Source organism: Cyprinus carpio, chromosome B7 (genome assembly GCF_018340385.1).
Source record: "Cyprinus carpio isolate SPL01 chromosome B7, ASM1834038v1, whole genome shotgun sequence".
Taxonomy (NCBI): Eukaryota; Metazoa; Chordata; class Actinopteri; order Cypriniformes; family Cyprinidae; genus Cyprinus; species Cyprinus carpio.
The window spans coordinates 2,246,668-2,272,817 of NC_056603.1; the positions used below are offsets into that span (position 1 = coordinate 2,246,668).

General features: G+C 38.6%; 1 protein-coding gene across 6 annotated transcripts; it reads left to right on the forward strand.

Moving 5' to 3' along the window:
• On the forward strand, positions 1 to 25,493 carry LOC109079376 (butyrophilin subfamily 2 member A2-like). Of its 6 annotated transcripts, none has more exons than XM_042726913.1 (17): positions 1 to 414; positions 546 to 599; positions 12,763 to 13,125; positions 14,067 to 14,360; positions 14,696 to 14,806; positions 14,882 to 14,902; positions 18,036 to 18,074; positions 18,316 to 18,357; positions 18,531 to 18,569; positions 19,484 to 19,525; positions 19,701 to 19,742; positions 19,922 to 19,960; positions 20,182 to 20,223; positions 23,434 to 23,472; positions 23,604 to 23,642; positions 23,842 to 23,883; positions 24,800 to 25,493. In XM_042726913.1, exons 2-17 carry the CDS (start codon positions 548 to 550, stop codon positions 25,363 to 25,365), a joined length of 1,812 nt encoding a protein of 603 aa, XP_042582847.1. In that variant the 5' UTR covers positions 1 to 414; positions 546 to 547; the 3' UTR covers positions 25,366 to 25,493. The 6 variants fall into 6 exon arrangements, with proteins under 6 accessions (XP_042582847.1, XP_042582849.1, XP_042582851.1 ...); XM_042726914.1 differs by having other exon boundaries at positions 2 to 414; positions 14,708 to 14,806; XM_042726915.1 differs by lacking the exon at positions 18,036 to 18,074.
• The last annotated feature ends 657 nt before the right edge of the window (positions 25,494 to 26,150 follow it).

The window sequence follows — 26,150 nt, forward strand, 5'->3', positions numbered from 1 at the left end:
TCTGTGTATCGCAGATCTCATGTCTTTTCCTCTCGATGGTTTTGAACAGTCAATCCAACACCAACAGGGACAAATCCTCACGTCACGTGTCACGACAAGATGGGTTTTCTATTCTATTCAATCATCGCTCCTCATAATAACAGCTAACACACGCACGTGTTTGTTCACACCGTAACTATTATTACACACAGTCACATTTAACAATCACACCGAATATTAGGGGCTTTCCGCATGACGTTATTGAGGCATCATCTGGCATTTTTTTCGAAAGCGAAAGTAAAACAGGTAAATCGGGAGCGCGTCTGGATTCTGACTGTTTTTCGTCTGTTTCGTGGTTTATATTCGACTCTGTTGTTGTGTTGAACGCGTCTCGATCGAATCTAAAATACGCAGATCACTGATTTAACGGACGAGGTGAGTTTGTTTTCTCACTGAATACACGACAGTCCTATCGATTGTGTCTCTTATTACCATCATTTATTCTGGAAAAAAATCTCCCTCAGAGATGTTTATGTATTTATTTGTGTCTATATGTATTTTCACAGGCATGATGTCGATTATTATCGCTTTACTGGTGAATCTCCTCATAGAGACTTCTGGTAAGAACACAAACATGTTTTCGGTGTAAATATTCTACACAATCCGGGTGAGATTAACAAATGTTCATATTAATAGAGTAATACGTCATCAGTTTCTTCTGGATATAATCGCACTAGTTTAAGAGTAGATGCGCCAGTAGAGGTGATGAAGTAATGCAGAGCTGCTGAGCTGAAGCTGGAATAAGAAAGATTCCCAGAGAACAGAGGAGACTGCGACCGTCCAGTAGGGGAGGAGGATATATGGCGAAATTAATAATAATAATACATTAATGAAAAAAATAAGACATTAACATTACACATATAATTAGTGAATAATAAAAATAATAATACACATATTTGGATCAAATGGACAACGTAATGATACATTCTACTGCTCCACTGAATCACGACCTGTAAGTATGATAAATAATAGATGTTTATATTTTCTATCGAGGGTTCAAAATACAGAACTATTGAAATAGAGACAGAACGCGTTTAGGCCACGCCCACACCGGGGGGGGGGATGTCATCTATTGACTTTGTATTGCGGGAAGAATCAGAATCAGAATTAGCTTTAATCGCCAGGTGTGTGCAAACTCATGAGGAATTTGTGGTGTTTTTTTAAGGTGCTCCTGATACATACGTACATACATCTGACATGAGAGAAGAAAAAAAAAACATTTAAATAGTAAGACTTAGCAATAAATAATGTGTATGAATCTTGCACAGTGGATTGATTTATGTACAGATTTGTGCTTTTTTTTTACTCTATATAGAACTGTATAGATAAAGAGATATGCATATGTATTTACATAATACTTGAGAAAGGCAATAATAAAAGATGTAGAATGATTTACGGAAAAGAATTACAGAACACAGGTAATGATTCATATATGGTAGCTGTTTAAGCTGGAGATGGCATGGGGGAAAAATGATTTTATGCCTAGATGTTCTAGTGCAAAGAGATCTGTAGCGTCTGCCTGAGGGGAGAAGTGCAAACAGGTTGTGTCCGGGGTGAGAGGGGTCTTTGATGATGTTACCTGCCCGTTTCTTTACTCTGGAGTTGTACAAGTCCTGAAGACTGGGAAGGTGCACATCAATGATCCTTTCTGCTGTCCTAACAGTCCATTGCAGTCTTCTTAAATCTGATTTGCTGGCTGACCCAAACCAGACAGTTATAGAAGAGCACAGAACCGACTCAATAATAGCAGAGTAAAACTGTGTCATCTGCGCCTGTGGCAGGTTTAACTTTTTCAGCTGACGAAGGAAGTACAACCTCTTGTCTGTAAGCAGACTCGTCTCCGTCCTGAATGAGGCCGATGTCAGCTTGACAGAGGTCCTGAAATCTGCAGCTTGAAGCTGCCTCCTTGTAATTTCTGACTTATAACAAAAAACAGAACAGTGTCTAAAAGGTGTACAGTAAACAAGCTAAAAAACCCAGAACTACGTTTTTATAAGCTGTCGACCCCACAAAAATGAGTGTTTAGGACACAAATAGTTGTAGATGTCGGGGTATTTCACGTTGGGCCGTTCAGTTGGATCATTTCTCAGACAAAAGGAAGGTTAGAAAAAGAGGCACTGACATCAACCAATAAAATTTAGTTTCTTATTATAGCTCCTCTTCTCAGATTCACATATGGCAGTGAAATAAGCCTTTGACGTGGTTAAAAATGATTGGTCTTGTCGCCGATTATGTGGGCGCAGTTCTCAGAGTAATATGACGCGTTGTGCTCTACCTTTGTGTCCTAAACACTCGTTTTCTGGGTCGACAGCTTATAAAAACATAGTTCTGGGTTTGTTAGCTTGTTTACTTTACACCTTGATGCATAGCAGCTTTTAGGCATTGCTCTGTTTTTTGTTATAAGTCAGAAATGACAAGGAGGCAGATTTCTGCAATAGAAAGTCAGTGAAGACTGACCCCTCGGTGGGCATGGTTTTCAGATCATGATGCGCGTGGCTCTGTCTCTATAGGCATATCGTTTCCGTCACGCTGTATGCGGTAGACCAATCACAACAGACTAGGCCATCTGACCAATCAGAGCAGAGCAGGCTCACGGAAAGGAGAAGTTTAGAGAGACTGAATCTTTGAACTGCTTCTTGTTTGAGAATCGCTGGGAAATTAGTTGATATTAAATGCATACTTAGAGAAAACCAAAGTGTTTTTTTTTACCTTGCATGCATGTAACCCTATTGTAGAAGACTCCTAAAGCAATATTAGGAACCGTACAATGGCATTATAGGGGTACTTTAACCATATTTAGCCCATTAGTCTTCAGACAAACAGTGTAATCATATGGACCATCAATGAAATATTTATATTTATTTATGCTTTAGTATTCACTATTGGTTGTCAAACAGCAACAGAACAGTGTCCCTGTGAACACAATTCACCCTTTTCTAAAATCCCAAGAGCCATTTAGCCATCTGAGAAGAATGAGTACAACAATATTATTTATTAACACCATTTAATAAAAAAAACATGAACCAGGATGACTCCCGTTGATGATCCCACTCACTGTTAAAAAAACAACAAAAGTTGGATAGTTGGAAGAAAGAAAAGGTTATTTGTTGAATAATGGCAGTTTGTCATGTTTGACCATGTTTTCCTTTATAGCATCCTTACAGTACTTTATGTAAATGACAGGTCCTTGCAGAAATGTCTCCTCAGCCTCCAGGATGGACAGATTTTCCACAAAAGCCAGGGCACAGATAACGGACTACCAGAGAAAGAACTGAGATTGATCACACAGCACAAGCAGCCACGTATCATTTCACATGTTTAGCTTTTTACAACAAAATCAAAGATGTCTCTTCTATAATAACCTTAAAAACCATTATTTTTATAGAAATGGTCTCACATTATGGATAAACTATTTGACATTTAAAACAATGTGGATCTGACATCATGCAGAGCACAGGTAACACATGAGATCTACTGTTTTATAGATATAGATTGCTTTGACCTTATGTTTGGTGCAGTTTATATTCTGTCTAAGGTTTTTTTGTTGTTTTGTTTTCTTCCCACCAATACTGAGTGACTGTCACCGTGCACCCTAATAACAGCACTGTTAACCATGACCAACTGTTTCCTCTGTCAACTGGAGCCTCCAACCGCTCAAGGCGTTGGTAACACCCCCAATGCAACAACTCTAGTTAATGACAATAAACAAGATTCATAATTAAAATGTTTTAATTTAATTTAAATTGTTTAAATGTAGGTTATCAAGAATAGAAATGTGAGTATTGCCATGTGGGACTTTTATTGAGGTGATTATGAAAGCAATGACAAGGCATGATTGATTGATGCCTCATGACTATGCTGATGAGTTATTTCATTTTTCATCTGTGCTGTGTTGCCTCAGTTTGGTCCATTATTTCTATTGGCAAAGAAGGGACTTCAAGAATGAAACAAACTGAGATGTTCAGAAACTAGTACACATATTTCTCTGTCTCAAACTGCTCACCACTGCTCCCTGATTGCAGGAATGTCAAGCTAACAGAAACTGAAATGTTACAGGATTAGTATTCAGAATTTATTGGTAGAACTCAATGACCAGCAATAAAGTACAACAAATTTATAGCAACCTTTTAATGAAGAAAATGGAAAAGCTCACCTGAGGGAAATTGAATGGAGTGTTCAGCACAGTGTCGACTTTATATTTCATAGGAACGTGGCAGTCGTTTCTTACGCCTGTTACACACACACTTCATCTACAGTGCGTATGCGTTGCATTTTTTTTTTTACGCACCCATGTTAATGGATTAGAGCTTTCACACTGCATGCGGTTGCGGTCAGATTTTGCTACCTCCCATTAAAACAGTGGGTAGTACAATTCGACAACGAAAAATGCTACTGTAAAGTTATGGTTTATTAACGTCTACACCTAACACAACCCTAAACATACCCCTACAGTAATGCAAATACAGTAATTATGTGTTATTTTCATGGTTGTAGCTAGAAGGGATACAGCTACATGAAACCAACAATAAATATTTTTTTTTCTACCTGTTAGATTGTGTTTTTATTAAAGTCTACACCTACCCCAACCCTAAACCTACCCTTACAGTAATGCAGATGCATTAAATATTGTTGTTCAGCATGAGAAAAAGGACACAATATTGATGTGCACATGCGCAGTAAACCCTGGTAGGAAAATCTGATGGGTAGGATAAAATGTCAGGACACCGTCAGTGCGTTCCAGGAGCGACGTTGTTTTAGTTTCTGATGGGTAGGATAAAATGTCAGGACACCGTTAAAGTGACAGCACATTGTTTGCGGTAAAAATTAACATGGATTGACACGGAAATGCAATAATTTCACAATAAATTGATACAATTAAAATCTACTGTGTTTCAGAGTGAACACGTGGCATTTTGGCTAGGTTTAAAACAAGAAAAAGTGCACTTTTAGATAAACATGGCAACATAATATATGCACTATTATGGAGGCAGAAAAACAAAGTTCTTTAAGACCCGTGGGATTGCTTGTAATAAAGATTTAAATGCAAAAGGCGCGAGAGTCAACTGTTTGTGTCAGTGGTGAGTTTTAATTTTAAATGTTTGTGATAGCCTTACAAGAAAAGTAGGCTAAATGTTGTGTTTAAATATGTTGCCTCTTGCTTGAGCAACTTATTATACGAACTTAGAAGTCAAATACATGAATAATAGGCTAAGTTGTTTATATTTATTGCGTTTAAACTAATGTCTATGAACGATTGTTACTGTACTGTGATGAAAGAGTATCACAATGCTGAAAAAGTTTTTATTTATTTATTTATTTATTTTTATTTACATGATTTGAAATCAAAATAATAGACAAATGTTGTGTTTGTGGCCTAAACAGCCTCGGATCAGTTTATTTACATGATTTGAAATCAAAATAATAGACAAATGTTGTGTTTGTGGCCTAAACAGCCTCGGATCAGTAGCGGATGGATACGCACTGCAGACGGAGTATGTGTGAAACAGGTGTTAGCTGTGGACCTAAAGATGTCTCTGTGCTGGTCATCTCCAAAACCAGGCTCTGATTACTATACAGGGAGCTACCTTCGCTCTTTCTCTCTCATGCATAAGCAATGTATAGCGGCTACTGATTGCACAGATACTATTTAAACTTAACTGAGCTGGATGATGACATCACTGAATTCAATGATGAACTGTCTTTAACTGAAAATTGAGTGTTTACTAATGTCATTTTGTATTGTTGACACACTATTTTCCTATTTGATATTGTTAAAAGCGCTATATAAATAAAGGTGACTTGACTTTACTTGACTAATCTCTTGTTGCCAAATGCCGCTGAGAGGCTAAAACAGGAACTTGATGCATTTGCGACGCAACAACAATAAAATATTGGTGAGGCAAAAATTATCTTCGTTGTTCTTGATGCTGAGAGGATAAAATAGTGGTTTGGGAGTATTGTATTTGTTGTTCTTATTTATTTTATAAATTGATATTTGTTGATGGTGTATGGTTTTTTTATATGTACTGCTCGTATGGCCAAATGGGTTAAAATTACTCCATACCATTTCACTACACTTCTTCTGCTTTTTACCTCAAAAGGTCCAAAGTAATCCACCTGAACACAGGTGAATGCAGGTTAATTTGGAGTGACTCTTTCTGATGATTTCCTTCTGAAATCTGCCATCTGTTGATATCCTGGAAGTGAATTCAGCCTCCGACAAACGATATACTTGGATAGTAATTTCCTTATTTTGTATTTACTTTTATGTTTTATTTTTTTGTTTTTAGCTTTTGACATACAGTTTACTCTTATATTAATTTCATTATTACATTTCTGGGAAACGAACCCACAACCTTTTGCGCTGCTAACGCAATGCTCTACCACTGAGCCACAGGAACACTTATTGCTAAAAAGTCCATAAATATGGTTACTCTTCTTTATACTTTCACCTTTTTTTAGACTAGCAAGCTCATCAGGACACATATTTTCTTGAGAGGGTCTCACAATCTCCAATTCAGCCGTCTCTAGTTCTTCTGTTGAGAGGTGATGTTGCTCAAGTTGACAAATCTCCATTTCTCTTTCCAAAGAACCATCAGTGAATTCAGCCTCCGACAAACGATATACTTGGATAGTAATTTCCTTATTACATTTACACATTTAGAAGAGTAGATTTTTAAATCTTAAAATCTATGCCACTGCTTTCTTTAAACGGAACCAAGAAGAAAAGTGATGAGTTAAATGTGTAATTACGTCATCCTCTTCTTTGAGCTGTATGGATTTAATCTCTATGCCTTTCTTGACTTCAGGATCACTTACTTCCAGCCTTTCAAGGTCAATGAGATTGTCAGACCACTCACTTTCAGGATGAAGAAGAAAAGCAGGACCTGATGTCCATGTTTTATTCTCAAGGAATGCACTGACAGCCGATCCTCTTGAAGCAACATCAGCTGGATTGCTTGATGAGTCTATGTATCTCCACTGTGAGGCTTGTGAGGCCTTGAGGATTTATGTCACCCAGCTGGCTACAAATATTCGAAGTCGGTAAGTCTCATTTTTAATATACTTGAGAACAGAAGCGCTGTCTGTCCAAAAGACAGAATCTTGAAGCTCCAGATGCAGTTCTTTCTTCCATAACACATCCATACGGCTTGCCATGGTAGCAGCAATGACCTCCATGCGAGGGATGGTAATGGACTTCGTTGTCGTTACTCTTGATTTTCCCATGATAAAAGCACAATGTGCTTCAGAATGCGCATTATGTAGCAGCAAATATGTCATAGTTCCATAGCTGTCCTTGCATCTGAAAAATTATGCAACTGTGCAGTAGTGACTTTCCCAAAGTTTGGAGGCCATAGCTGTCCTTGCATCTGAAAAATTATCAGATGGTGAAGTTTTTGCATCCAGCAGGTCCATTTTTTAAATGACCAATTCCTTGCATCTGAAAAATTATGCAACTGTGCAGTAGTGACATCCCCAAAGTTTGGTCTTTGCAGGCAATACCACAGGTCTCACAATTCCTAAGGGATCCTAGATGGAACTGATTATGGACAGTATTCCTCTTCTGGTCAAAAATCTTTTTTTTAATTATAATCTTAAACTTGAATGCATCAGACTGAATACACCACTGTGCCCCCAACACTTTTTCAATTGATGGAGAATCCCGATCCATGCTCAAGCCTTTCATTTCATAAAATAAATATAGAATGTGTGTATATACATTAAGCTTTATGACATATGGTGCAAGTTATGAGGTAGGAGGGCAGAGACCAGCTCAATGCAAATGAATGTACATACAACACAGGGCGCAAAGAAAGTATAAGCAGAAGGTGCATTATACAGTGAGATACATAAATAGCATAAGTTTATATATGGCCAATGACCATAACAGGGCAAACAGCATCCAAAGACAGAAATCTGCAAGGGAATGTGCAAAAAATCAGAGAAATGTGCAAAATAACAGAGTGAATAATAAGAACATTTTGAGTGAGGAGTGCAGACAGGTTATTGTTCAGTTCAACGTCTCCCCAATGGGAGAGGAGTGAACAGTCTGTGACTGGGGTGAGAGGAGTCTTTGTTGATACTTCTCACTCTCCTTATGCAGCGTTTGTGGTTAGCGTCTTTGATGGACAGTAGCCCGACACCAGTGGTGTATTGGACATTTTTCACCACCCGCTGGAGGGCTTTCTGGAAATTATACTTGCTCTTCATAATCTTTGGAGACCATATCCTGCATAAAGGATTTATAGTCAGCAAGAAAGGCAGAATCATTTTGAAGCTCCTCAGATGTAGAGCATGTTGTTCTACAATATTTTGATTGTTTGGCATATGAACTTTCTCTCTCAGAGGTAAACCAATTTCATAATGCCCATCAACAAGTTTGGCAGAATTCGTCACCCTTTCCATGAATCTTTGATCTTCCTTTGAATAGCCAGTTTGTTCATCCTGGCTAAATTCTGGGAAGTCAAAAACTGCTGTTGCCACGTCTTCCAAATTCACCACTGAAATTCTGTTAACTGTGACTTTTGGCTGTGCACTGACTATTAGATTCTCACCATCTCCAAAGAGCGGTCCATTCACTGTCCATCCCATCATTTACACTGCGGATAACCTCCGATGGTTCCAGTGCTTTAGGAACATTTTTCCATACGAACAGCTCAATCCCTGCCTCAATCTTAGGTAAATTAACAGTCTTTAAATGAGGCCATCTTTGAAGATCTGATTCTTTGGGTATATTCCCTTTGTGAATAGGCATGCTTTCCTGAGTATAAACTCAATGCAATTCACAAAATTCATTTCCATTAAAGCCAGTCACTTCCAATCCTGACAGAACATTGTTACTCACAACCTTTTCTTGCCTCATGGATCATAAAGGTATCTGAACTTTGGTTCCTGTAAGGTTAAGTCTTATCATCAAATTCTCAGTACAAAACACAGCTGTACTCCCTTGATCTAAATTTAAAAAAAAAATATATATATTTTTTATTATTTTTTTTTTACATGCCCTTATTTGTATAGTTGTATTTTTATATTTATATTTGATCTGTATCTATCTGGATTTTTAGGCTCTACTGTTAGTGTTATCTGTATGCACCATGGGTCTGAGAGTAATGCGATTTCAATTCTCTGTATGTATGTACTGTACATGTGGAAGAACTGACAATAAAGCAGACTTGACTTGGCTTGACTTAACAGAACCACAGTATCACCAGCAGATTTGATAATAGATGTGGATCTGTGGGAACACACGCATTCATGTGTGTAGAGAGAGTAGAGCAGGGGACTCAGGACACAGCCCTGTGGGGCTCCTACGTTCAGATTTGTTTCCAAAGGCACAGATGGTTCTTAGTCCTTGCCACATGCATTGGGAGTCATTTAGCTGGAAATGGTACTCTATTCGTTCCCTGTAATGGTGTTTGGCGGCTCTTACCGCATGTCGGAGATCATAGCACAATGTTTTGTACTCTCTCATGTTCCCCGACGAGAGACCGGCGTTGTATGTGGCAGTGCTTTTGTTTAATGCAGCATAGATTGTTCTGTCCACCCACGGTTTCTGATTTGTGAAGGTCCTTATAGTTATTGTATCCATTGCTTGTTCGGTTAGAAGGTCCTTATAGTTATTGTATCCATTGCTTGTTCGGTTAGCGTGTGAACTCGCTGACGTCAGAGTTTCGGAGTATAAGTTATCAAGAGTCTGCTGTGGGGGATCTTCTTAGTGGGCGGACCAGCGCGTCACCACCCTCTGCACCGGGGGATCTTGAACGAGCCTTTGTTTATATTCCAGTGTGAGGAAAATGGCGGCATGGTCTTATTTGCCAAAACCTGGTAGTGAGCGAGCTTTGTAGGCATTCTTAAACTGAGAGTAGCAGTGATCCAGTGTATTCAGTCCTCTGGTTGGACAGGATACATGTTGATAAAAGTTAGGCATGACCTGCCTGAGGTTGGCTTTGTTAAAATCCCCCGCGATGATAACAGCAGCGTCAGGATGTTTGTTGATGTTGCCGCTGAGCACATCGTGAAGCTTAGACAAAGCCAAGCTTGTTTCAGCTTGTGGTGGGATGTAGACAGCAGTAACAATGATTGATGAAAACTCCCGGGGCAGACAGAATGGGCGGCAAATAATGGATAAATGTTCCAGATAACGCGAGCAGGAGTGCCACAGAGTGGAGATATTCCTGGGGTCACACCATTTCTTGTTAATCATGAAACACTCTCCTCCACCTTTGGATTTACCGGCCTCGGCTGTCCTGTCCATCCGTAAAACAGAGAAGTTATCAGACAGCGTTATAGCAGTGTCCGGGACCGAAGTCATGAGCCATGTTTCAGACAAACAAAGGATGTTACAGTCCCTAATGTCCCGTTGGAAACTTATCCTGGTTCTAAGATTGTCCATCTTATTCTCCAGAGTTTTGGCTCTGAATTAGAATGTCTTCCTGCTGAGCGACTAGATCTACTGCTTGATACACTCTGAGATTTCAGAACATTCAGTTTGGCCATTTGAATTTCAATTTCTCCTTGCAGATTGAGTTGTTCTTTTATTTTTCGTAACTGTTCCTCTTGATCTTCAAGTTCATGTTTATCCTTCAACAATTTTTGTTGTGCCTTTAGTGCAGCAAACTCAGCCTCTGCCTTGAGACGTACAGAAGAAGCAGACAACACCCCAGATCTTCTTTTAACAAACTGAGCAGCTTTGATTGTTGGATGATTGGCTTCCCACATTAGACACACTGTCATTAGGTTTGCTATCGTCATATTGTAAATTATCTGACATAATGGATGAAGCATGTACTGTGACTTGAGGAATGGTAAACTCTTCCTGTTTTGCACCAGCATTAGACTGAACAGGAATAATATTCTCCAATGATCCTTTTGGACCATTCAACTAATGTTGAACAGCGTCTTTAAATGTGTTGCTGTATTTCATGATACTCGAAAACCATTCATTTTGTTTTTCCTGCTTGTCTTCAGGAAGCAAGGGAATCAGCAAATCATGCAGCTTGTTGGCATTTTCACAAAGCTGAAACGGGAGTTTTGAAAAGGATTTGCAGCTTTTGGGCATTTTATTTTTTTTTTTTTTTTGTTCTTTGGTTTTAGTTTTTTTATTTTTTTTGCTTGTTTTTTTTGTTAGCTTTAAAGACTTTAAATTTTGTTGGCTAAAGCCTTTGTGTTTGTAAAGCCCAGTGACATCATTAACACATTAACATTCATGTTTGTATGTTTCCCAACAATATTCATTCAATCATATTAGCCAAAATCATAGCGACATATAAACAAACTCCATCAACTCTATAAACATTGCGACATTTGTTTCCACACAAACAGGCCACCAACAACAAATGACCAACACCAGAGCTCTGGACCATACCAACTGAAGCCAAAAAAAATAGTAGGGAAACAACAAATGACCAACACCAGAGCTCTGGACCATACCAACTGAAGCCAAAAAGCTGGACTCACACTACAGTTTCAGCCAGTGCAAGAGAAGTTGATCCAAATCTGTGATTTCTAGAATATTGCAGGTTTACAATGACACAAATTCATTCAAGTCCCCCAAAAAGATTGGTGGTCCAAGTAAGACAAATGCATGAGAGGACAGGATAATGTGGAGACTCTCAATGAGGAAGAGAAGTCAGACTGAAAAAAACACTCTGCAGTGACCAAGCCTCTCATCAGCAGAGAGAATCAAAAGGCTAGGGTCATCTTTGCTGAGGAGTATGTTGTGTGGTGAGAGGAGAACTGGTCCAAACTTCACTTTAAGCTTGGCTCACACTACAGGAGTTTTAGTCCGATTTATCTCAGACCTCAGTTGGTTCCAATATTCGTCGCGGATTATCTGGTAATATGAGGCATTCAAAGATCGAATCTTGCACCTCTCAATCTGCTGGCACACAGGGCCGCTTCAATCATATCAAACATATTTAGGATTTTAAATAGGGGGTTCATCACGGATATGATTACACAACCCAAGCTGTCAATCTTTCAATATTTATTTACTGTCAGTGTTAAGTAGGACTCAATGATTAGTTGTTCAAAAACCTAATGATTATTAATCTTATTTGTTTTCACAAACAAATAAAAAAATTAAAAAAGATGTGGTCTAGATTTAGAATGACTTTAAAGTTGCAGTTACAATTGCAAAATAGCATGGCCAAAGTCCCAAATCCCCACATAAGCTTATTTTTCATCAACCGGTCAAAATTTACAGCAGGGCATCCAGACAGAAACTGCACAAGGCTGAATGTGAATGTAAGTCTCTGTAAATCCACTCTCTGATAGCAGGTGGTGCTTATGGAACAGCAGAATTACATCTGTTTCCCATAACTGTAGACAAAGCAGCATTACGATTAAGAACACTAATTTATTAGGTATTACATGGAGCGAAGATGAAAACAAAATGCTGTCAAATATTTTCTGAAGACAGTAAGAAACTTCAGAGGTACGTTCATATAATTCCTTCATTCATTTGTATAATTCCCTACACACTCTTTTAAATGCTCCCAGCTTCTCCACCATGTTTTTACTCAAAACTAAACTACTCTGCGTGCCGTGCGCCTGTGAGACTGTAACTGAAAACAGCATGTTTTCTTGTAAATCTGCTAACTGTGTAAATGTAAATTTCATGATTGTGTGGATTCCTTTTTAAATGGCTGGATTTTAGTCACGAAGATATGTGGAACAACAGTAATGAATATTTAACTGACTGTGTCTTTGTCTGTCTCTCAGTGTCGTTGACTGTAGTGGTTCCTGGTGATCCTATAGTGGCTCATGTGGGATCCACAGTGATTCTGCCCTGCTGGATCTCTCCTGCTGAGAACGCTGAAGCTCTGGAGATCCGCTGGTACCGTCACGATCAGTTCAGCAACCCTATTCTCCTCTATAATCATGGGAAGATCCAGGACGTCCAGGAGGAATCACACAGGAACCGAAGCTCTTTGACTCTGCGGTCAGATCAGTCTGGTGGACTGAAGGACGGAGACGTCTCTCTACGGCTGGAGAAACTCACACTTCAGGATGAAGGTTCATTTCACTGTTATGTGAGTGGAGACAGAGAATATGACAGCCAACAGGTGCTTCTCAAAATAACTGGTGAGTAGCCTGTTTTCTAAGCATCTACACTTCATTAATGTTTGGCCACAGTTCAACCAAACATTAAAATTCACTCCTCCTCGTGCTCACATCGAGGACTGTTGATGAACTCATCCCCATTAATGCAGTCAAACTTAAATAATTAATATACAAAGCACACATACAGATATGATGTAAACAAAAACCTTTATTCCGGATGTGATTAATCGCCTGACTGTAAAGCCAAAGCTCAGGATTTATGTGCTCATACTATACAGTCCATTTCTCATGCTGCAACTATACTCGACTGCTCACATTATATGTGCATAACTGTAGATCGGCGTATACGACAGTGTGTTCCAGTTCCTGCCAATATCCAGCAACTTCTATTGAATTCACAGGCCACAATCAACAACCTGATCAACTCTATGTGAAGGAGATGTGTTGCACTGTGTGAGGCAAATCGTGCTCACACCAGATACTGCCTGGTTTTCGGACCCCCCAATACAGTAAAATTTTAGAGTGGCCTTTTATTGTGGTTAGCTTTAGGATGTCATGTGTAATAGTTATGCTGTCTAATCAGCATCTTGATATGCCACGCCTGTGAGGTGGAAGGATTATCTCGGCAAAGGAGAAGTGCTCACTAACACAGATTTAGACAGATTTGTGAACAATATTTGAGAGAAATAGGCCTTTTGTGTACATAGAAAAAGTCTTAGATCTTTGAGTACAGCTCACGAAAAATAGGGGCACAAACAAAAGTGTTGCGTTTATAATTTTGTTCAGTGTAGCTTCATTCATTCGATTGCTGGTCGAGAGAGTCAGATCACCTCTTGTTACCACCAGGTACACCGCACAACGAATTCGGCCCGACTTTATTAGAATTAGATAGCGTGTTAAACAAAATACTTGCTGTATGTGGTTTTTGAGATTGGAGTAGATCTGATCTTTCTCTCCTCCAGCTTTAGGATCCACTCCTGTCCTGTTTCCAAAGCCTCTTGATGATGGGCGTGTGAACATCAGCTGCAGGTCCAGCGGCTGGTATCCAGAGCCCAGTGTTACATGGATGTGTGATGACAGAAGTGTTCTCCGTCCTGGAGGAACGTCTCACATTCGTGGACCAGACGGGATGTTCTTTGTTCAGAGCTGGATGGCTGTCTCTCGCTCAGATGCTCAACTGGTCTCATGTTCACTGTCCAGCAGAACTGAAGAGTTCAGAGAAAGTAGGATTGATGTACAGGCCATCATCTCTTCAGGTTAGAGAACATGGATGTTTGTAGATATCTCAAAGGAAGTGACCAAGATTTCTTGAACACCACGCCTGTGATACTGTTCCTGTGACCTTAACTTAAATTTTCTTTCAATTTAATTTGTATTTGTTCAAATATAATTTATAACATATCAGCCTACATTCTTAAATATATGATCCTGGTCTTATTGTGCTCTTTCAGATTTCTTGTTAGACATCATCCCCTCTTATTTTTCATCCATCCAATCAATTAAAATTAAAATATGTTTCTGCTTTACTGTAATTGATTTGTATATTTTGCTTCGTGAAGGTGTTTTAATTCATCTGGTTTCTGTTTCTCGGATGTTTCATCAGGTCCATGGAAGGCTCTTTTCTTCACTCTTCTCATATTTGCTCTTCTGAGTTTGGGTTTGGTTGGCTTTATCCTGTACAGATACAGAGAGAGACAAACAGGTAACTAACAGACTTCATCTTTAGGTTTTATGCATCTATCATCTCATGTGTTAATATTTCTGATCTGTTTTGCAGGGAAGAAACCAGTTGGTGAAAGTAAGTAACATGAACTTAATTTAACATCGAAACAGTCATGAATAAGATGAATCCTATCAGGCAATGGTTAACTGCGGAAAAAAAAAGGAAACAAATATTTTTTTCATTTCTTTTAAAACAGAAATCATTTGTTTTGTTTTTTTCAGGAAAGCACAAAAAAGCTGCTTTGATATTGCTTCTCAAATACAGTAGTTACCAGTTAAGCCGAATTGACTTTGAAACTCTATACATACAGTAATATTTCTATAAAATTTATTTTACAAAGGAAATCTTCTTGTCTTGGACATTAAACACTATGCATAAGTATGAAATGTCCTTGTTACACACCAAACCCACAATGCATACATGGCAGGTAAGATGGAATTCATTCTGAGATGCATTTAAAGAAATTAAATAATCATACAAATGATAGATTTAGTCAGTTGCCCATTCACAGCAATATAAATGAATATCTAAAAGAAATTCTGTCTCTCTGGCTGAAAGGGATAAAATGTTATTTAATGTGATTCACAGAGTCTGGAGTATTTGTTATTAGCAGATTGATAATTACACTTTGCATTGATATTTTCTCTGATTTTAGACTGTGAGGAGGAAACTTTGGAGAAACTGACAAAAGAATGTATTTGAAGGAAGTCATTTGTTCCCTTTCAGTCGGTCACTTTCAATGTCACATCAATGACAGACAAATTGGGAATCTCGCCAGAGAGACCAATGTACTTTGAGTGTAAACTAAATGAACCAATGCACATTGGTATGCAATGAATGAATGAAGCATTTATATAGCGCTTTCATTGTGTATTGCTGTACACCCAAAGCGCTTTACAATCTTATGGAGGGGGTCTCCAGAGGAGAGAGAGTCATAGAGCCAATTCTGTTGAAGGGAATATTAGGAGGCCGTGTCTGACAAGGGCCAGTGGAGGTAAAATGTAAGGACACCGGGGTTACACCCTACTCTTTAAGAGAAGTGCCATGGGATTTTTAATGACCACAGAGAGTCAGGACCCTGACACTACACTGGGGCATTAGGACTCACACAGAGCACAGGGTGAGCACCCCCTGCTGGCCTCACTAACACCTCTTCCAGCAGTAACCTAGTTTCCCGAGGAGGTCTCCCATCCAGTCCTGACCAGCTCAGCCCTGCTTAGCTTCAGTGGGCAACCATTCTTGGGCTGCAGGGTGATATGGTTGTGGTGATAATTACATCCACTTCCTGCTCCTCTAAGCAGTATAAATAGGCAGCAGGTGCAACGTATACTCAGTTTTTTACTTCTGAGCCGAGCGGATGTCATTATCTTGCTCTCCAAGAAGCTTGAGTGTTCAGCTGTGAGTCTCTGTGATGAAGCCTCTATGTGGGTGTTACGGTGCTGCACTCTACCGGCTGCACTCCCCCTGTACCCCCTGACAAGACCACAAGAACCAGCTGAGTCCTCTGCACAATCTTACTTTGCTGCAGCCTTGAATTGAACTGCTGGTTTTGTCTGGCCAGAGGAGAACTGGCCCCCTACTGAGCCTGGTTTCTCCCAAGGTTTTTTCTCCATTCTGTCACCGATGGAGTTTTGATGATGACATGACTGAATTCAATGATGAACTGCCTTTAACTGAAAATTACTATCGTCATTTTGCATTATTAACACACTATTTTCTAATTAATGTTGTTCAGTTTCTTTGACACAATCTGTATTGTTAAAAGCGCTATATATTTAAAGGTGACTTGACTTGACTGTAGTGTTGTGATGGCCATTTCCCCTGTGCACTTCAGCACATCTAAAAGAGCATTTCCTAAAAGAGCATATTCATAGTGCATCTTTTTAAAGACGATGTTGTGTCTCTGTATGCGTCTTTGTGCAAATGACGTGATGTGGTCATTACCTGGTCACGATCACTGCCTCACATATCTGGGCATCAAGCACACTGAGGTGGCCTTCGTGGATGAGTTATGTTCTCATTGTGGAAAGTTGCGGAACAGACTCCATTATCTCCAGAGGGGTGGAGTTCCACTGCCTCTGCCTAGATTGAGTTCTCTTTCCGGGAGAGGACTGCTTTACGTAGTTGCCTGGGTGGTCAGAGTGGCAGTGAGGACTTCCCCTCCGAGGAACCAACCTCCCAGGGGCCCTCATTCCCAGGGGCTTTGCAACCGGTGGAGATGGCCAAGGAATGTGCTTTACCTTCCCGGAGAGTACCAGCCATATCCTTCGGGGCCCTGAGGTTCTGAAAGAACTACGGACTGCTACGTTCGATGGGACATGCGCTGTCCATGCTTGTGGTCCAGGAGTGCCATCATTGGCTGTGTCTGGCTGACGTGAGGGACACCAACAAGACTCGGTTTCTAAATTCCCCTGTGTCCCTGACCGGCCTCTTCAGCGATGCAGTCGAGAGCTTGGCCCATGAGTTCTCAGCTGCTCAAAAGCAGACAGGGGCAATTAAGCACATCCTGCTTAATATGAAAGTATAGTGAAAGTCGTGACATTTGTCAAGTATGGTAACCCATACTCAGAATTGGTGCTCTGCATTTAACCCATCCAAGTGCACACACACACACACACCGTGAACACACACCCGGAGCAGTGGGCAGCTATATACCAGCACCAATATATATCCAGCGGGGGGTTCAGTGCCTTTCTCAAGGACACTTCAGTCATGGGTATTGAGGGAGGAAGAGAGAGCTGTTCATTCACTCCCTCCCACCTACAACTCCTGCCAGCACCGAGACTCGAACCTGCGACCTTCTGGTTACAAGTCCAAATCTCTAACCATTAGGCCACAGCAGCCCCGTAATATTGGTCAGTATTGTAATAATGATTATTTAACATGCTTACGAGTGGGCCAAATGACCAAAACTTTATATGAATGATTTATTTAAGGATGACAATATATATATCAAATATATATATTCTGTAAATAAGGTTGCTATGACATCTACATTTTAGAGACCAGAGAAACGTCACAATTCTCAATACCAGATCAGAATACTGTAGATTTCATCTCATATACATGAGGATTAATATTTGTTGCTCTATGTATTTGTTCCTCACAGTTGAGATCTATTGACCTGAAAGTGGTTTTCAGAGTTTTTGGTATTTGTGTATTTGTGTTGGTGTTTGGTATTTGCATTGATATTTTATTCTCATTTTAGATTGTGAGGAAGAAACTATGGAGAAACTGCTGAAAGGCGGTATGTGAAGATGTTTGTTCTTAGCTGTACTTTTATAAGAACTGTAACTAATCATTAAATAAACATCTATGTGTATGTTGTAGCAGAACAAAAAAAAAAAACATGAATATAACAGGTTTGTTGACTGAGTAGAATAATGTTGTAGATGAGAGTGGAAATAGAATGAATAAAACAACAAAATACATTTTTAGATGCAATTTTTTCCCCTCTAAAATCTCACATTATTTATTTTTCATTTTAGTTGGGAGAGATGAAAATATGGAAGAACAGAGGAAACATGCAGGTATGAGCATGACCATGTGAAAACATCATCTCATACACATGAGGATAATTAATGTTAATTGTTGCTTTATTTATTTGTTCCTCACAGTTGAGATCTATTGACCTTATTTACTTGAGTGTTTGTGTATATTGTTGGTGGCAACACTTTGCATTGATATTTTATCCTCATTTTAGATGGTGAGGAAGAAACTACGGAGAAACTGCTGAAAGACGGTATGTGAAGATGTTTGTTCTTAGCTGTCCTTTTATAAGAACCGTAACTTTCCTATTAAAAATGTTACATTCCCAGAACGTCCTCAGAACGTCCCCACTGGTGTCAAGGATGTCATCTTGTTGAAAGAGCGTTCTGAGTTTGTCGTGATTGGTTGTTCTTTATGTGGTTTGGTGACGTAATTTGGGGGTTCTTAGTTGGTAATTTTGTGGTGTTCTGGGAACCATTACTATAGGATATTTCCTATTGGTCTCTACACATTCCCATAACATCTGCAGGAAGAATCTCGCTGGCTCTCTGCTGGTAAAGAAATTTTAATTTAAAAAGCCCGGATCAACGGATGCTGGGATGGATAGGTGGATGTCCCTCTGCTCCTGCTATTGGGCCGTATATGCTGCCCAGGACCTTTGTGATTGGTTCAAAACGCTAGGTATCCAATGGTCCACAAATAGATAGATAGATTTATATATATATATATATATATATATATACTAAAAAATGGCCACGTGAGAATGTTCTGTTGACATCCCAAATGTCCTCTTTGTAACGTTCTTAATGTGACCATAAAATAACCAAAATGGAATGTCCCCCTAAAGACATAAGGAGCACTGAACATCAGCACTTTCATAACCAAAAGAGGATGTCTTAGGAACGTCCCTAATGTTCTGTAAAGGTTCAGGACTTTTCTTCAGCTTTAGAGAATTTTATGGAACGTTACGCAAGGTTGAGAGAACGTCCTCAATACATAAACATCTGTGTGTTGTACCTGAAAAAAAACATGAATATAACAGGTTTGTTGACTGAGTAGAATAATGTTGTAGATGAGAGTGGAAACAGAATGAATAAAACAACAAAACATATTTTCAGATGCATTTTTCCTCCTCTAAAACCAAATATTGTTTACTTTTCATTTTAGTTGAGAGAGACGTAAATATACACGAACAGAGGAAGCATGAAGGTATGAGTATGACCATCTCAGTAATGTATGCATATATATTTCAGTTGGAATCAACAATCCTGCTGTCACATAAGCATCATTCACTTCTCATATTGAACTATTATACTTACGTTTGTTAGGTTCTGATAACTGTAGATTTCCCTCAAAAATATCAATTATTTATTTTTCAATTTAGTTGTGGGAGACGTAAATATAGAAGATTCGAAGAAACATGCAGGTATGAGTATGACCATGTGTAAACATCATCTCATACACATGAGGATTAATAATTGTTGCTCTATGTATTTGTTCCTCACAGCAGAGATCTATTGACCTGAAAGTGGTTTTCAGAGTCTGGAGTATTTGTGAAACAGATTGGTATTAAAACTTTGCATTGATATTTTATTCTCATTTTAGATTGTGCGGAAGAAACTACAGAGAATCTGTTAAAAGACGGTATGTAAAGACATATTCGTTCTTTGCTGTACTTTTATAAGAACTGTAACTAATCATTACATAAACATCTATGTGTAAGTTGTAGCAGAAAAAAAAAACATGAATATAGCAGGTTTGTTGACTGAGTAGAATAATGTTGTAGATGAGAGTGGAAATAGAATGAATTTTCAGATGCATTTTTTTCCCCTCTAAAATCTTAAATTATTTATTTTTCATTTTAGTTGTGGGAGACGTAAATATAGAAGATTCAAAGAAACATGCAGGTATGAGTATGACCATGTGTAAACACAGGGCTCGCAAAATTTCAAAATCCCTGGTAGCTCTTTGGGCAGGCATTCTTCAGGCTTTGGTAGCCCAAAATGAATTTAACTAGCCCGGATAAAAAAGACATCAGCTGAACTTTACTGCGGACAAATTTACAAAATGAGATTTAAGACAAATTATGAATGAAAATATGTCCTTTTATTATTTATCAGACAAAATGCTGCATATTTCTTTGTGAAATTGAAAATAATTCAAATAATAAAGCTAACTTTTTAAAAACTTTTTACATTTTAAAAGAAATCCCAAATAAAATTTAAAAAATAATACAAATAAAAGGCTTTGCCTGTGCTCGATTTAAAATCAGAGGCAACCACTGCATAAGAATTACAATCCAAAAAAGATGCTAAATACATGTTATTTAGATTGTATAATTTCAAAATTTGAAGCAAAGACAGAATGGTCTGATTTTAGCTGTGTGAATGAGACGCAAATGTCAGTCTCTGACAGCAGGTGGCACTAATGGAACATCAGGTATTTATAGGCTGCTGCCCCTTTAAGACTGAATGCACGGATCCAATATAATAATGCACAGGAGATTTCTTTCTCCACTGTATACGCTCACTTAAGACATAACCGACTGTGTTTACGAGAATACTTGCAGAGACAATTATTTTGAGTTAATTTTGTGTGTATGTGTTCATTCAGAAGCAAGGATGTGTGAAAGAGGAATTAATTCTGTGTACGCGCATTGTCTGAAACAAGGCTCTCTGTGCGCGCTTTGAATGAGTGCGCGCAGCTCTGAATGTGCGTGAATTGTTTAAAGCGCTTGAATGTTTAAATCGGCAAGACTTAGAAACAAGTGCAAACGATTGACTACGATCCGTTTTACCCCTACAAGCGAGCAGGGATGGACTGGGACAAAAAACGGCCTTGACAATTTTTTTTGTCCAGGCGGCCCACCACCACTTCAGTATATCTATAGATAGATAGATAGATAGACAGATAGATAGATATATATATTCTGATATGCTACTCAAAAAAACATTTATTATTATTATTATTATTATTATTATTATTATGTTGAAAACAGCTGAGTAGATTGTTAGGAAGTTAGAAAGTTCAGAAGAACAGCATTTATCTTTTTTTTGTATCATTATAAATGTCTTTTTCATCACTTTTGATCAATTTGAAGCATCCTTGCTAAATAAAAGTATTGATTTCTATTAAATATACTGACTCCAAGCTTTTGGATTTTATTTGTATATGTTTATTGTTATTTTTGCTTTTTATTTTAGATAAATGCTTGTTTTTTGATCTTTCTTACTGTTCCAAATTTTTTGACTGGTATTGTATGTATGTAGCCTATCAAGCTTTTACCCTAGCCTATGTATCACACTCATATTACATCTTGTTTTGATAAGAATAAAACGTCAGGTCCGTGGATATCTTTTTTTTTTTTTTTTTTTTTATTGGTTTGTGGTCAATGGGGATGAATTTATGTTTTATTAAAAAGTGTAATATATTCTACACTATTGAATATATAGTGTAGAATATATTACACTATCTATCAAGCACATTACCGATTCGACTGCTCTCTCCTCCTCCTGTCTGGCTCTTTGTGCCGCATCACTCAGCGCAGAGCAAGCCTGTTCTTGATAAAGCTGCTGTGAAAACGTGGGAAAAGCTGACGAGGAAGAAGTTGGGGTGTTACGATCTTTATATAGGCGTAGCAAAATACTTCATTGCTCCGTCGATAGCACATTGTGATTGGACATTTAGGCTGTCAATACAGGACACAAACCAACGGGCCACTGGCTGCTCGCTGTTCCTGTGTGATGGTCCTCGGCAAAAAACAACAACAACAACAAAAACCCCCTTCTGTCGGCCTCTTATGTGCGTTGGCCCACCGGGAAAATGCCCGGTATGCCTGATTACCAAACCAGCCCTACAAGTGAACAACACAAATCAAGGGAAGAACTTTATATCACTATTCAAGAAAGGCCCATCGGACAGAGCGTGATGAATTTTGGTAGCCCGACTGGGAAACACAATAGCCCCGGGACGTCGGGCTAGTGATTTTATGAGCCCTGTGTGAGGATTAATAATTGCTGCTCTATGTATTCGTTCCTCACAGTTGAGATCTATTGACCTGAAAAGGTTAAAATGTAATTTAAAGGATTAGTTCACCCCAAAATCAAAATTAGGCTGTGTTTTACTCACCCCCAAGGCATCCTAGGTGTATATGACGTTCTTCTTTCTGACGAATCCAGTCGGAGTTATATTAAAAATTGTCCTGCCACTTCCAAGATCTATCATTGCAGTCAGCGGATGTTTCAAAAGTCGTCAAATAAAGGGCACGCATTCATAATGAAATGTGCCACACACGGCTCCAGGGGGTGAATAAAGGCCTTCTGTAGTGAATCCATGCATTTTTTGTAAGAAAAATATCCATATGTCAAACGTAATAATAAATAATTTTCTCTCACTTCTGGTATTTGTCATACGCAGAAGCCGTTCCGGCGGATGACGCAACACGTATGCGCAGCACGCGCCTCTGAGATATGCTAGTCTCGCGAGTTTATTTATAGGAGCAAAGGAAGCAAAGTTTCCTTACTTTAGCAAAGAAAAACCAGTCTCCTCTTGGCTTATATCGAAATCCTCCGACATTTTCCTTTGCAAATCCTCGGTTTGTACTTCTAATTCATGACCGGCATTTTGTTTTGTTCTCTCTCTGCATTCGTCACTAATCACACGACGCTGACGTACTACGACATTCACCGGAACGGCTTCCACGTATAACAGATAGATGAAGTGAGAGAAAAGTGTTTATTACGTTTGAAATATGGATATATTTCGACAAAAATGCATGCATTCACTACAGGAGGCCTTTATTCACCCCCTGGAGCCCTGTGAGGCATGTTGTATTATGGATGTGCACGCGTTATTTGACGACTTGTGGACTATTCAACTGCAACACCCGCTGACTGCAATGATAGAGCTTGGAATAGCCAGGACAATTTTTTATATAACTCCGACTGGATTCATAAGAAAGAAGAAAATGTCATATACACATAGGATGCCTCCAGTATAAAAGATAAGCTAATTTTCATTTTTGGGTGAACTTACCCTTTAATGTGCTTTTCAGAGTCTGGAATATTTATGAAGCAGATTGGTATTAACTTTGCATTGATATTTTATCCTCATTTTAGATTGTGGGGACGAAACTATGGAGAAACTGTTAAAAGACGGTATGTGAAGATGTTTGTTCTCTGCTGTACTTTTAGAAGAACTGTAACTAATCATTACATAAACATCTATGTGTATGTTGTAGAAGAGAAACATGAGTATAACAGGTTTGCTGTTTTTTTTTTTTTTTTAGTTGAGAAATTAAATATAAAAGATTCGAGGAAACATGAAGGTATGAGTATGTAATATCTCCGTAATATATACAATATATTTCAGTTGGAATCAACAATCCTGCTGTCACATAAGCGTCGTTCACTTCTCATATTGAACTACTTACTTGTGTTAGGTTCTGATAACTGTAGATGTTGTTAGCTATAGTTTTTTTAGTTACAGTTTCTCTAAAATCTCAAATTATTTATTTTTCATTTTAGTTGTGGGAGACGTAAATATAGAAGAACTGAGGAAACATGCAGGTATGACATCATCTCAATTAAAGGGGACATAGCACAGTTTCAGCCAATCTCATGTTGATCTTGAGTACCTATAGAGTAGTACTGCATCCTTTATATCTTCAAAGAGTCTTAAGTTTTATCATATTTATAAAAGATACAGCTTTACGATTCTCTCTGAAAACAACCGAGCTCCTGAAGGCGTGCCGTGGGCAGAGCTAAAGAGTGCCAAACATTTGTGTAACGACTGCCAACAAAACAGATTTTTTTCTTTTCTTTCTTTACTTACTACCTGCGGTTCTGAATCTTGACTGGGATCTTTTATTGCTGGGACCGCTCCATCTTTGAGTATCAACCGATATGCAAATCCAGTGTCAAACTGGGCCTTGTTATAAAACATTTGTCACTGAAATGACGGGAACAAACAAACATATTTGCTCTCCTGGAAAAACTAACTGCATCCACTGTTCATGTAACGCTGGGTTCTTTGAGAAGCTGAACAAGGTTATCTTTCACAACTAAAAACGAGATGTTCTTCTCGAGCGAGTCCTGTGCAGCGCTGCCGATGACACTGAAGTGTGTGCTCCTGAGCTCGATCTGGCTGATGCAAGGGTTAAAAACACACTTGTTTGGACATGTTCTTTTTCTTGATGATGGGATATGATAAAGGGTGAAAAAAAGTTATGAAAACTTATATGAACCCGGAAGGGGTGTATTTGGCACAGAAATACTGTCAAACATCCAAATAATTTTTTTACTTTTTCCATGTTTTGCATGATAATCCACTCTTTAACAGTGTAAATAACTCAGAATGCATGAAATAGCATTAGACCACCCCTTTAAATGTGCATATATTTTATCATATATGTGTAAATATCATGACATATACATGAGGATTAATAATTGTTTCTCATGTGTTTTTTTTTCTTTTCTCTCACAGTTGAGATCACTATTGACCGTGAGCGTTTACATCAAGATCATATTCTTTCTGAGGACTGTAAAATCGTGAAGGCCAGTCCAGATTATAATCACACTGGAGAGGAATTTCCAATTCAATTATGTGCATTTGGAGCTCAAAGATTCACCTCTGGTCGACACTATTGGGAGGTAGAGCTGACACAAGAAAATACAAAAAACTACTGGTTAATTGGTGTGGTGAAAGATGGAAATTTAACTGCAAGAGACAGATCTACTTTTACTCCATTCTACGGTTTCTGGTTCTTGTATTCAGACGGTCCTAATGGCTTTCACATCAACACTAATCCACCAGTTAAACTCTCTCTAACACCGAGACCAGAGCGACTGGGAGTTCTGTTAGATTATGATAACGGTCAGCTGTCATTTTACAACGTCACAGAGAGAAAACATCTCCTGACCATCAGCAGCAGATTCTCTGGATCAGTCGTTCCTCTGTTCAATCCTGGAGCTGGTGATCAGAGTGAGCTTAGAATTCTGGATTGTCCAAAACCAGTATATGCACAAATACATAAAGACATAAGGACATAAATACACATTGAAAGACAAAACAAAACAAAATTAAAATTTAAAAACAAGCCCCAAATCAAATAAATAACACAAATAAAATAAATCTCTTCATATAAACAAAATAAGGCTTTGTCTGTGCTCTTTCCATTTAAATTAGAATCAACCCCTGCATTTTAATCATGATCCAAACAAAGATGCTGCATACATGCATCACGAGCAGTTTTTAATCTAAATAAGATTGTATAATTTGAAATTTTGAGGCAAAAACAGAAAAGTGGAAAAAAAAACCAGAATGATTTGACTTCAGTTTTGTTAAACTATACATTAAAATATGCTAGAATAAAAAGAGTCCATACAAATGGGAGTCTCTCATGAGATTTCTCACAGATTTAATTAATGTTTAAGTTTGTTGCATGAATTCGCCAAGCGGAACAACAGAAAGCAGCTTGATTTGTAATTGACTTGTGTCATACATAACTAAGCTGTAGGCAGTGGACCTAGTATTTGCACACAAAGTTTGGCTAAAATTTTGCTAATGTGCTGCACTTCAAAAAGGCATATTGGCTAATTAAAACTCAGCCTAGCCCCACTGTTTTCTTAGCCCCCGCCCCCAACAAGATATAAATCAACAGTATACAACAACGTGTTCATTTCTGAGAAAACATTAGGGTTAGTACACGGGCGTCGGAACCATTGTATGTGGGTGGGACAGGACACTGTGCACTTTTCAGAGTGCTGTCAAACAAATCCATTCCACGTGACGAATGCCCTAATAAATGAACTCCATTAAGCTACAGCCTTGAATT